General features: G+C 39.1%; 1 protein-coding gene across 1 annotated transcript in view; it reads left to right on the plus strand.

The window, feature by feature from the left end:
- Window positions 1-14,277, plus strand: part of Ryr3 (ryanodine receptor 3) — a 622,696-nt gene that overhangs the window by 314,514 nt on the left and 293,905 nt on the right. The window contains exons 13-16 of the mRNA XM_023703237.1: window positions 8,836-9,004; window positions 10,366-10,501; window positions 12,477-12,572; window positions 13,930-14,048. Of these exons, the coding sequence (XP_023559005.1) occupies window positions 8,836-9,004; window positions 10,366-10,501; window positions 12,477-12,572; window positions 13,930-14,048 (520 nt within the window). The remainder of the gene's footprint in view (window positions 1-8,835; window positions 9,005-10,365; window positions 10,502-12,476; window positions 12,573-13,929; window positions 14,049-14,277) is intronic.

Here is a 14,277-nt window from a genome sequence, read left to right on the forward strand (position 1 = left end):
TACATTCTCTTAATGAATAGAGTGATTTGTTCTAATGGTGTTTGTAGATAGGATATCATGTCTGCATCTTGTATAGCAAATTAACCACTGGGAGGAATGTATGCAATGTGTTAATTATTGAAACTGTCCTACCAATTTGATTTGAAACTGTCTCATTGATATTTGTTTATCAATAAAATTATGGAAAAAAGATTAAAGCACATGAAAAGAAAAGAAATTTCCCAGAAGACAAGTGCCCAGTGAGAATGTGAAAAATGCTCAATATCACTAATGGTCAAGGAAATGTACAGTAAAACCACAAGAAATATTTCACTCTTGTTACAAAAATTATTATAAAGAAAACAAGTGCTGGTGAAGGTGTAGAGAAGAAGGAGCCTTTGCATACTGTTGCTTGGAAACATGAGTATACTCATTGTAGAACACATTATGGAAGTTCCTCAAGAAATGAAAAATAGAACTGCTGTATGAGCTAGTGATCATATTACAGGGTTTATACCCAAAGGAAATGAAATCGGTATGTCAAAGAGGTATCAGCACTAACTTGTTTATTGTAGCAGTAATCAAGATAGCCAAGAAATGGAATAGACCAAAGTATTCACTAACACATGAATTAATTAAAATGGTGGCACATACCTCTATACACAATGGAATAGTATTCAGATACAAAAAGAATGAAACACTGTCATTCATGACAACATCGGTGGAAGTGAAGATCAGTATATTAAGTGAAATAAGCCAGACATAGAAAGACAAATACCACATGAGCTCATTCACATGTGGAACATAAAAATAGATGATAGGAGCAAGAGGATGGGGAGAGTAAGGGGATCTCTTCTTTCCCTATCTCTTAGGGAGGGATAGGGAAAGTTTGATCAATGGCTAAGTTACAGTGATATCGGAGAAGAGTTTTGCTGTACTATTGCACACAGTTGAATGACTAATGGCAATAACAGTGCAATTTTTGTGTGTGTGTGTGGAACTGGGGATCGAACCGCTATAATATTGTAATTGTGCATTACAAAAAGCTAAATGAAAGGGTTTGGAACACTTTCATAAGGAAATGGTAAACTTCTGAGAAGATAGACGTGTTTTACCTGATTTATACGTTTCATGAAGTACTCACGTAACAAAATATAACATTACCTCCTTTATATATATTTTTTTCAATATTTTATCAGTAAAAATAAATTTCATTAATAAAATATAAATGAACACTTCTCAATTTCATAAAAAAAACAAAGTACATGGTTTATTGTGGTCAGAGCCTTGTTACTCTTTTACTGGCTAAACAAAATTTTTCAAACCTTCCTAACTCCTTTTTTCTTTTAGTTATCCCTATCAATTTGGTAGCAGCATCCAGTAATACACATGCTGCTCCCTATATGCTTTGTTGCCTTGCAATTTCCTTCACCAGATAAATTCATCCATCATGTTTATGTTTAGCCTCTCGCAAAATATTAAGATGTGGAAAAATGCATCCAGATTTTTTTCCATAATCTAACAATGATGGCCAAATATTCCTTATCTCCATCTGAAAATTTATCAGTATAGCCTTTATTGTCTACATTTCTATTAATATTCTTGTCTCCAAACACACACAAGGATTACCTATTAAAGTCTTTATAGCACACTAAGCTTTTTCTAGACTGCTTCTCCAAACTTCTAATTCTGCCTACAAAATTTCAAAGGCTCTACTACATCCTCAGGTATGGAATTAATGGCAAAGATCCCACTGCTTAGGACCAATTTTCTGTTAGTCAACTGTCACTATAATAAATTCTTATGATGATCAACTTACAAAGGGAAAAAGTCAATTTTAACTCATGGCTTTAAAGGTTTAGCCCTAAATCTTTTTTTCCCCCATAATTTTATTGATAAACAAATAGCAATGAGACAGTTTCAAATCAAATTGGTAGGACAGTTTCAATAATTAACACACTACATACATTCTTCCTACTGGTTAATTGCTGTACAAGATGTGGACATGATATCCTAACAGCATTAGAACAAATCTCTCTATTCATTAAGATAATGTAACTATATATCTATCCTAACCACTTTGAATACACAGATACAAAATGGACATTCATCTGTATCCCCTTTTTTGGTTAAGTTCCATTATTTGAATATTATAGGTGTGTAAAGTCAGCAAAATATTCTAAAAGAGTCCAGTAGTCCATAATAGCATTGGGTCTTCCGCTTGACTGGCAATGTCAGAAATTGTTGACCTGAGTCCCCCACAGCTCAACATAACAGCATGGCTTTACTTCTTATATTTCCTTTTTATACTTTTCTGCTGGATGGTTAAGACCAAGGTAAAGCAGGACCTATGCAACAAGAGTTGTAGCTTTGGGGTCTGATAAGGTCAGTGAAATCCCCTCAGGCTTTATCCTGAGATCCTGTACCTCAGATGGTAGAACCTTTGTCAGTGTCAGCCATGTGGATGAGTCACAGCCAAAGATCTTTTCAATGAAAATTACAGTACTCTGAAAAAAGAGATCATAGAGGATTTCAGAAAAAGGAAAGATATCCCATGCTCCTGGATAGGAAGAACTAACATTGTGAAGATGGCCATACTCCCAAAATTGCTGTACAGATTTAATGCAATCCCTATCAGACTACCACCAACATACCTCACAGACCTAGAGAAATCATTCCTAAAATTTATCTGGAACCAGAAAAGACCTAGAATAGCAAAGGCAATTCTGGGCAATATAGACAAGGCAGGAGGCATTACAATTCCTGACTTGAAATTATACTACAAGGCTACTGTGATAAAATCAGCATGGTACTGGCAACAAAATAGACCTGAGGATCAATGGAATAGATTAGAAGATGCTGAAGCCCCTAAGAACACACTCAGCCACCTTATCTTTGACAAAGGGACCAAACATACTCACTGGAAGAAAGATAGCCCTAAATCTTATATAGTCTGTGATTGATTATCTTCCCTTACTTCCTATCCATGGAGAGATAGCGCATGGTAACAGCAGTACAAGCCAGAGCAAAACTACTCACCTCATGCAAAGCAGAAAAAGTCAGAGATACAGAGACAGACCCAACAAGAAGAGAGAAGGAAGCAGAGAAAATATGACCTAGAGTGCTACATTCCCCCCAAGAATCTGCTCTTAGTTACCTAAAGATCCCTCACTTGGTTCTGCCCCTTAAATGTTCCACTCCTACCTGATAGCACCGTATGTTTAGGGACCATGCCTATAACATATGGTCCTTGGGAGGGGGACACTTATTTCAACTGAAGGGTTCATGGTATGATCTAAAAGTTTGAATTGGCCTTATTACATGTGATCAAATTGTCCCTGCACAATTTTCTGAAAAACTCCCTTTCACCACCAGACTATTTTGGCACCTTTGTCAAAAGCCAAATGACCGTAAGTGTAGTTTATTTGTGGAATTTTAAGTTGATCTCTGTGCCTTTCAGTATTCCAAAATAATACTGCCTTGATTTTTGTCACTTTATGGTATGCATTGAAATCATGTAGAGTAAGTCTTTGATTTTGTGCTTCTTTTCAAAATTATTTTTGCTCTTCTAGGTCTTTTGCTTTCTTGTACAAATTTTAGGGTGAATTTCTCAATTTCTGCCATAAAATCTTTGTGGAATCTTGACAATTATTGCATTGAATCTATAGATCAGTTTTGGAAGACTATTGCTTTTATTAATATTACATCTTCCAATCCACAAACATAAAATGACTCTCTTTTTTCTCTAACTCTTCTTAGTGAGTTACTGTATTGTTAATATCTCATGCATTGCATCTGTGAAATTTCTTTCTATATATCTGATTCTTTTTGGTGCTAGAGCAAATTTTTATTAATTCTGGTGGCGACTTTTTGTTTTAGTTTGTAGAATTTTCTACATGGAGGATCATGTCATCTGTAAACAGTTTCTTTTTCCCCAAAAGAAATTTTCTTTACTTTTTTTCTCCCATGATTGCACTTGTTAGAGGGTCCACAGCAATGTGGAGTGTGTTGTAAATAGATACTGTCTTGTTTCTGACCTTAGGGAAAACCATTCATGTTTTCACCTTTAACTGTGATGTTATCAGTTATCAAACTGAGAATGTTCCCTCTGTTTCCAGGTTTATTGGGAGATTTTATCTTGATTGTTACAGTTGTCAAATGGCTTTCTTTGTTGAGCAAATGATGTGGGTTTGTCCTTCGTTAATGTGGTTTATTACTTATTACTTTAACTAATTGAGAATAGGTCACTGATGCTTTTGTTGAATTTTGTCTTCCCTCTCAATTCTCTCTTTCTTCTTCATTTTGGTTTTGGCTGTTGGTTGCTTATATATTCATAATAATTATTCTTCCTGAAAAACTAACATCCATAATTCTAAACCATTTTCCTTTTCTTCTATAATTTTTTTATCTATTTTGTGAACTACGCCACTACTTTATATGTAGATTATGGTTTCTGTTTTCAGGGTACAATTTGAAACTACTTGTTTCTTTGAATCTAAAACGTGTGTCTTATAGATCACATATATGGAGTCTTTTAAAAAATCTAGTCTGACAGCACTTTCCTCTAGTTAATATGTTCAATCCACGTAGTTTTTTCAAATGATTGTGTTTATGCCAGCTATTTTGCTGTAGGGCTTTTTAGGGGTGTGTGTGTGTGTGTGTGTGTGTGTGTGTGTGTGTGTGTGTGACAGGTCTTTACCATTTCTCTGTCTATTTTTTTACTGCTTTCTTTGAGTTAAATATATATTTTCTACTGTACCATTTTCATTACTTTGTGTGTTTTATTTGCCACCTTTTTCCTAATGACAACTCTAGGCATTTGATACATATTTAATTTGAAATAATCTACTTCAAATTAATACTAATTAAACAAATTGTGTAATGCAACTTTGCTCCAATGTTGCTCTATTATCTGTTTCCTTTATTATAATATTGCCATGTATATCTTCATATATATTTAGCAGTAAAGTTTTGTGTTTGGTTTTATGCAATTATTTTTTAATCTAAACAAAAGAGGAAAAATATATATTTAAACTTTCTTTTTAAAATTTACCCATAAAATTTCCTTTATTGGGGCTCTTTATTTCTCTATGTGGACCCTAGTTACTCTCTGATGTCATTTTTCTCTCAGCCTGAAGGACTTCTTAATATTTCTCAGAAGACAAGCCTCCAACTCTTTGCTGGCAGACTTGTTTTGGACTAGATAACACAGTTAAAGTTCAGGCCATTCATGGCTCATCTTTTTTTAAATAATTTTATTGAGAAACAAAAAAGTCTCAAAACCGGTCAGTAGGACAGTTTCAATAATTAATACATTGCATATTGTTGTCTTCGTGGCTATTCATTATACAAGACACAGACATGATATCCTGTTCTCAAACACTATTAGAACAAATCTTTCTATTCATTGAATTAAGAGAAAGTAGCTATATATCTATCCTAACTATTTTGAATATACAGATATAAAATGGTTGTTCATTTGTATCCCCTTTTTTGGTTTAGTTTTGTCAAAGAAGGGTATCCCAGTATCATAGCTCATCTTGATCTTACTTTCTGTTTGCCTGCAGTCTCATTTCAATGAGAAATAAATAAATGGTAAGCAAGAATGTGACCTTTCATGTGGCCTACTCTACTCTTTCAGAACTTTTTTGTCATGCAGCTTGTTTAGGGAGATGGAAATATTCTTAGAATGAAATAGCACAGATTCACAATATTCTCCCTCTGATTCTTCAAGGGTTTTTTGGGAAGTAAACACTTCATGATTTGTTATATGCTCTTGGTCAATTTCCACAGTCCTGAAATAGTTTACTTTGTCCAGTTGTATCCTAGTTGTACATGAGGGAGGCTTTCACCCACAACTCTTTTGGAATCCCACCCACAATGTTACAATTCTTAATTCTTCCAGCCACAAGTTTCTTAAAAAAAAAAGAATGACTAATAAAAATTAATTCAACAGGTGGCAAAGCTGTAGTAGTCACAGTATTTGTATTACACAAGAGCTGGGAAATGGAGGAGGAAAAATAATTTGAGAGTAGATTTTCCTGTCTCATCTTTTTTGAGAAACCAACAGGTACATGCTGTGTATAAATGGAAACCACAAGGAGAGGTGGCCTTCTGGGAGAGAAAATTAGATTAGAAGAATCAGGAAAGAGAAGGGAGAGCACTAAAAAAGTAAACTTAAAATCTTTTGTGCTTTCTCATCATCCTTTGAGAACTGTCCAATACAGGAATGAACAGTGTGATCAATTAAAGAGTGGAAGAAAACCTGATTAAAGAAAAGATACTGTTATCTACCCTCTGCATTTAATATTAGGAAGGGAGCGATATCTAAACAAGTACTTCATGATCATGGTATAGTAAATATTGGGAATCATCTAAGATTTCACCAGAGCTTGGCAAAAGAATTCATTGCCAAAGACTGAAAGACATAGTGGGACAGCAGGCATAGGCAGTGGAAATAGCTGGGGCAAGACAGCTGCCAATTGCTCTCAGCTCTGAATTGAGGTGTCACCTTGTCCATGTTGCTGTCCTCTTGCCTTTGCTCTCTGAGGTTCTAGATCAGGATGAGAGCACTGTAAGGCCATGCAGAGGACACGTCCATTTTTGTCACTGTCCTTATTGCCACACATGGGGTTCATACTCTTTCTTAAAGGAACAACACATTTGCTTCAGTCCGGAGGAGGACCATCACTGATGCTTCTCTAAGTACAAAATGAAGTGACCCGGCACTGAGAACCCACAAAACAAAAATTTGACCCTAAAGGACTCTGCTAATAATGGAGTGAGACATGAGAGTTGAACATAAGGGGGCCAAAAGCAATCAAAATATATAGTTAATGTCAGTAACAGGACTAAAATCTTAAGATTCCATGTCCCATCATGCTACAAAAATGCCTATAACCCTGCTGTTTTCATTGTTTCCTCTGACATAAAATATTGTTCTTAACAAGCCTTGGCATCTTTGGTAAATCCAGTGCTTAGAAAACAAATCAGCCCTAGAGTTGGCTAAAATCTTGAGGGAAATGTATCCTGCCTTTGCTGACTTCAGCAGTGGGAAGCAGAACCGGATTGAGCTCCATCTCCTGTTGTTCTGGCACTCTCCCCGACTCACTGTGCCACAGTAATACCCCAGGCAGTCATTTGCAGACACTTCACCAAGAACCTGCCACCTGCCGGGTCCCCTCAGGAGCTGTGCAAGCGCTGAGGAGAGGCATCTCCCAGGCTGGAATGAGCCAGCAGGTCACTGGTATTTCAGCCTCTCCTGTAAGGCATTGGTTTCTTTACACAAATTTGAAACATCATCTTACCCTCTAGGTTTTAGGCCTAGAAACAATCCTTTCTTAGCATGTGTCCAGATTAATATCTAACAGAAGTTAGCTGGTCAAATGCACATAAATGCAAAGGGAAACTAATTAGAAATTGGGCAGCCAGAAGAAGCTCTGATATTATTTGCATATTCAGCCAACTCTCAGTCACTGGAGGCCTAATAATCTGATTCCTCAAGCACTGGGTCCCTTTCTACTTCCTCTTCCTAGCCTTTGCCCTCATATGAACCTCATACCCCTCAGGGAACTGAAAAATAAAAGCTCATTTTGTTATGGAGGTCTCTTTGTATTGAAATAACTTAATTATAAGATACTTCTGGAAGATTAAAAAACAGACAGGAGGCCAAGGAGATGGCTCAGTAGAATAAGCATTTACTGGCAAGCACAGGGGCCTAAGTTCAATCCTTGGTTCTGAAAAAAAAAAAAAAAAAAGACAGACATACACATAAGGGACAAGAGCAACATGAGAGTGGGGAGAAGAGTAGGTTAAATGGAGTGGGAGGACTCAGAAGCAGAGACAAGGAGGATGCTGAGGGATGAGGGACACTAAGAAAGGGGAAGTCTGCGGGGGAAGGGAGTGCTGGGAGAGGAAGGTAAGAAAGAAAAGCAGATACGGCCTGCAAAGGAGACATGCATACATGCAGTGAGGAAAGCAGGCATGTACAGGCGCACATGAGAATGTGAAGAGAAAATACATGTAGAGTTGTCATGCATGGACACAGAAGATACAGATATAAAAAGAAAAACAGTGATAGAAATCCTTCCAGCTTTATGTTTCTATTCCAAGAGGAAGCTGCCAATTTTTTAAAGAAATACCGGTTAAGGGCCGGCCAAATAGCTCAGCAGAGTAAAGCACCTGCAAGCAGGTGCAGGGCCCAGGGATTTGATCCCCAGGCCTGCTGTGCCGGCCCGCCCCCAGGATGTGCTGAGATGGCAATTGAGACTGGACGTGGTGGTTTGTGTAATCCAGCTCTTGGGAGGCTGTAAACAGGCGGATCACTAGGAGTCTGATCTAGTAGTGAGACCCTAAACATCCTGTAGACCTTCCCTAAAATACAAAAAAAAAAAAAAAAAGAAAGAAAGAAAGAAAGAAAGAAAAAAGAAATACCAGTTAATAAGTTTATTTTAAGGTATTTTAAAAGAGAAAGTATAGCAAACAACCAGGGGTATGTGGAAGAGAAGCACGTGGAAGTCACAGTCTTAATCATCCCCTATTTGCATTACATAAAATTCATCACTACACATTTAGTCAAGAGCTGCTTGATGCTGAGTGCTGAAGTACTGCACCCAATTTAAAAGGATAAAGTCTAAGTTGCTTGAAAAGAAATATGCTAACAGGCAGCATTTCCCTTTGTTGATGAAATGGCTTTAAGGGTGAATATTCTCTTCCGTTGTTGGTTGGCACACATCATTTTGCAGTTGCTGTTGTAGGAACTGTTCTCTGGGAGCAGCTCACTGTGCCCAGAATGGGGCCTTTAGGAACCAGACCTGTCAGGCCCTTGCCTGAGTCCTGTCATCTTATTGTGTTTAGCGGAAACAACCGCACAGCTGCCCCCATCACCCTGCCAATAGAAGAGGTCCTGCAGACCTTACAGGACTTGATTGCCTACTTCCAGCCTCCAGAGGAGGAGATGAAGCATGAAGACAAGCAGAACAAGCTCCGCTCCCTCAAAAACAGACAGAATCTTTTCAAGGAAGAGGTAAGTTCAAAAATGCAAAAGTAAAAGTCTCTGTGCTCCTGGAACAGAAATCTCCCAGTGAGTACTCTGCAGCTCAACTTTGTCTCCACATGTACACACATTTATGAATAGCATGCAGAGAAAGGAGGTGGGAAAGCTGTAGAGGAAAGAACTGGGAGCTGATCTGCCCTTTCAACCATGCCTGGTTACATTAATGCTGGTTGGCGCATTCCAACCAGTTAAGTTTTAACTTTCAATACCACACATGTACCCAAAAATCTATTTTCAGTAAATCTCTGTTGTTACTGTGTGGCATGGTAGCAAGCCCAAATTTTGAATAATATCAGAATTACCTAGGAAACCTGTTTGGAAAAATGCAATTGTCTAGAGTCTACTCCATCAGAAATGTCTGGAAGACTGGTTCAAAAGGTACACATGTTCCATCGTCTGACAAGCTCAAGTTAGAATTTGAGCTTTGGAGTCAGAGAGGACCTGACCAAGGTGGAAACATTATTTGGGTGCTTATGAGACCCAGGCCCTCATTCTGGCCCTCTTTCTGGCTGTGTGCGTCTTTCGACAAGTCACAAGCCTTCTCCAAACATGGACGGAATGATCTGGTGGTAACAGGCTGTGGCTGGCTTCCATACCCTGGAGAGAGGGCTGGTCCTCTAGTCATTTCGAAAGTCAGTGGTGTGGGGCTCAGAGCCATCCCTGCTCGGTTTTCCGATTTCAGCAGAGGTGGACTTACAGATATTCTCTGTACCTTGTAGGCTACTGATTCTGTATTTACCATCTCCCTGCTGTTCTCTAAGAGTTGCTAGCCACAGATGGTTTTGCTGAGTGGCAGAGTACTATAATTCAGGCAGAAAAGTAGTTGAAAATGCTCTTTGGTTTTATTGTCTCTAGATCCCATCTTTTGGTGGAGAAAGATGGAAGGAGGGAGCAAGTATAGTTATTTTATGCATCTGAATGGAATTTCTTGAGCTTATTTGAGACGTAAGAGAAAAATAGGTACTACATCTAGAGCTGTCTGAGTGAGTCAGAAACACTTCCCAGCAGACGCAAACAAGCTTTGGTGAGATGCATTCATGCTTCCTCCTCTTCAATACATCCTCAGAGTGAACTAAGCAGAGTACGCAGGAGCAACAATCAGAGACTGCTGACTCACTATGTGAATGGATACTATTTAGGTCTCTGAGGCATAAAAATGCATATTTTGTTTCTAGGAGAAAAAAAAATAACTCAACTGGCCCTGTGAAGGACTATTTGCATGTAAGCACAATCAGCTTTAGGAAGAGACTAACAGGGAAGGGAGAAGAGCAAAAGTGGGAGATACATTCTTCTCCAAGAATGTTTACTTTTTCCTCCACTCTCCTTCTCAGGGCATGTTGGCTCTTGTGTTAAACTGCATTGATCGCTTAAATATCTACAATAGCGTGGCCCACTTTGCAGGGATTGCCAGGGAAGAGAGTGGCATGGCCTGGAAAGAAATTCTGAACCTCCTATACAAGTTGCTGGGTGAGTATGCAGGCAGCGCCTTCCCTGGGGAGGTCCCTGGGATCTTCGGGTGGGCAGAGGAGAGCCCACCATTGCCATTGAGCCACATCCTGGGATGCTTTTTGTTCACCATTTGGTTCTAACACAGACACTTAGTGTTAGCTAGCAGCTTCTTGTACCTTCCAAACTCAGAAGTCAGAAGCACATGGAAGCAGAAGCCAAAACTATCTGTGAAAGCTAGAAAGCCAGCTTCTCTGAACCTCCATTTCTTATGTTTAATATGTGGAAATAAGACTAGATAGAACACATTTATAGTCTTCCAGTTCTCAACCTTGGAATCTGTACTTTGAGGATTGTTACTATTTTAAATTCTATGCCCTTTCACTTGTGTACTTTTTAGTCAATCCTAGCTCCTGCTGCTTTGGCCTGTCATTAATTTCATTTTGGTGGAATGAAAAGGTAGGAACCAAGATGTCCTGGCACCCACCTTTTTTCTTCCCAAACCTGAGTATAAGGTAATGCTGTGGTGCCATCTACAGAGGCTCTATCCCTTAGGCCCAGGCCACTGGCTAGTCAGAGGGATGCAGCAGAAAGATATCAGTAGGGGCAAGAAGATAGCCCCAGGCATTTCTCAGACACCAGCTGGGATAAAAAGATAGCTCTATAGGGCTTGGCTCCGAGTTGTGTGTCCTACTGAGAGAAGTCCTTAGAAATTCTAGTACATCAGGAGAAAGCCCTAAAAAATCAGCCTGGACCTGTTCTCCATGTTGGGGGTCAAATCGATGGGATTATCCCTATACTGTGTGATTCTGTAATGAGTAACTTATGTTGATCCTTGTATGCAGGCTGTGAAATATCTCTTTGAGAGCAATACTTTGAGAGTAGTTACTGTTATTATCTCAGTTTTACTGACAAAGAAGCAGATTACAGAGATGCTCGTAGACCATCCATCTACTAGTGATGGAGGCTCAGTAGCCTGACTAGAATTCTGACACTTATCCTACTTACTTAAGCTACTTACTACTGCCTGAAACACAGCACAAGTGCTCAGGCTGAATGTCATCCTCATGGACTCTTATGATGCAGAGCAGAGGCGCTGGAGGGGGACTTTCCTCATCTAAATTTATCATTTGTCAGCTGTAATGAAATATTAAGCCCAACAAGCCAACCATGTGAAGGCAGCTCACCTGGGGTTGATCCATCTCCATGGACTGTTCCAGGTTGGCATCTACTGTTTTGGCCCTGTGGAGGAAAGGCTACATGGTCTAGATTGGTACTCTAACCACAACACATTCTTCCCTTTCCACACAGTATGAGCAGCCAGTGCTTTCAAGGATGAACAGGCACTGGAATCAGCTGGAGGGCTGGTTAGAGCTCCAGTTTAGTAGCTCTAGTGTAAGTCCTGAGGACTAGAGTTTCTGAAAGGTTCTCAGGTGGTGTGATATTCCTGGTGGAGGGCCCACACTCTGAGAACCACTGTTTTTCAGACACCTTACCATTAGAAGTTGTTAGTTTATTTATGTACTAGCTTAATGGTTTCAGCTGTGTTCACTGAGGTTCTTTCCTTTAGCACTAAAGGTAACAAGCATCTAGCTAGATTTAAGAAAATGTTCTAGGTTTGAGTTACAGTGTCAGTAATCAATGAATTACCAATTCTTGTTTATCATTACCTAAAGTAATTAACTTATGTGTCTATTTTCTCTACCTACTATTTGATGAAGGCAGAGAATCTGCCTTTTTTGCTTCATTGTTGTGTTCCCTGCATTTTACCAAGGGCCTGGTCGTAGCAGATGCTCTGGAAACACTTGCTGAGTTGGTAAATGTTAGAGCTTTACTCTTCTAAATATAGGAATCAAATCATATCAAAGGGCTAACATACTAATATTGGTGTTCCATTCCCTGTATTTGCTAAGCAGGAATGTAATCAACAGCTCCAGGGCTTATGTGCATCGCTATGCCCTTTACCCTACGTGATCCAACCTTTCATTGTTTGCAGCTGCTCTCATTCGTGGAAACAGAAACAATTGTGCTCAATTCTCCAATAACCTTGACTGGCTAATCAGTAAATTGGACAGGCTGGAATCTTCCTCAGGTAAGAATTTACAGAAACTGTTAAGTGGAGAAGTTGAATGTTTTTCTCTCTGAAAAAAATGAAAACAAAGTCAAATCTTCAGTTTTTCCAAGAAAAGGAGTCAGTTCCTAAAACATGCAGACAATCATACACTTTTATATATGGTTTTACTCCAGATTTCTGCAGTCCTTTCTCTTTTGTTTAATTTTTTCAGTTGTACCTTTTTCTTTATTCTATAAAGTAATGGCCCCAAGGCAACCCTTACCTAGTGATCCTTGTCTCCAAAATCCACCAGACTCCTGCTCTCTGGGTTTCTAATCCTCCTTTCAATGCTGTCCTATTTTAGTTAGAAGCATGATTGAAGGATTACCATGAAATGAGATAAAATAAGCTTCCCCACCCCTGGATCTCCCTCCCATCCTGCCTACAGCCCTTCCTGAGGACCCTCTGGGAATGTGAGCCATCCATAAGGACCACATTCAGCTTCTGACAAGATGAGTGTACTGGGCAAGTGCACTCCGCCCTCCATTCCCCAAGCTGAAAGACCTGAAGTTTTCTCATGGTCTGCAGGTATCAAACCGGCGAAGGGAAGGCTCCTGTAAAGAACCACCCACCATGTTCCTAAACCTACTTTTTTCAGCATCTCCTCTTATGAGTTAGATTGCATTTCAGGATAAGTTATGAAAACATGGAGAGAAAACAGAAACAAGAGGAATTTTCTTAATAAAACCGATGAAGCCATTGGCTAGCTCTTTCCTCCTGTGTTTCACTGTGATGTTTCCTTTGTGGGTGTCAGGCCACACGGGCACAAATTAGTCTTCCTTCTGCTTTGACTTAGTACAGAGAACCATGAAGTGCCAGGATAAGGGGGGCAATGCAGTCATTGTTTTTTAAGCTTATTTTCTGTTTGATTTGCTACTGTGCCTAAAATAAAAAGTAAGTTGTGAGGTGGTTCCTAGAAAACTTCTTACTCTGAGAATAAATTGAGAATGTTTTCTAAATTGTTTCAACAAGCTTTAGAATTTATAGTAAAGTATATCTATGTTTTAAAATAGATATTTCACGAAGTATTGTTTGGTTTGACCAGGTTAAGAATTCCATTTTACAGCTATTTTTCTATATTTCAACATAAAAGATCAGAGGGAGATGGGGTTAGTGCTGAATTAAACTCACTTGTAGGTTACAGACTGCATGGCCCATGGGTACTCTGGGAATCTACCCAAGATGGCTGAAGTTCTTCTGGCTGGGAATATTTAAAGATTCAAATAACTGATGATATTCTCTCCCTCAGGATGATCTTTCCACTATCAGATTTCGAGATTACAGTCTGTTCTACAGTTGATCTAATGTCCAAATGATTTTTGTGGCATTCATGTAGGTATCTTAGAGGTTTTGCACTGTATCTTGATTGAAAGCCCAGAAGCCTTAAACCTGATAGCAGAAGGCCACATTAAGTCCATCATCTCTCTGTTGGACAAACATGGACGGAATCACAAGGTGGGTATGGAAAAAACACGAAGAGTGATTGGCTTTACCCATTTTCCTTCTCAAGCACTTAGTCATGTTGTAAGTTCCTGAGAGCCTGCTGACCAGCCCTGAACCTTGGTCAGAACATTGGGAAACTGACTTCTAAACATGCTCCCTTGCCTCTAAGCACCCTCCAAGCCAGCCGGCCACTGGTATTCTCCAGCTTCCTTGACCCTGCTTATCAGCACTGGCTCTTAAG

Source organism: Octodon degus, unplaced genomic scaffold, assembly GCF_000260255.1.
Source record: "Octodon degus isolate 3935 unplaced genomic scaffold, OctDeg1.0 scaffold00166, whole genome shotgun sequence".
NCBI classification, from domain to species: Eukaryota; Metazoa; Chordata; class Mammalia; order Rodentia; family Octodontidae; genus Octodon; species Octodon degus.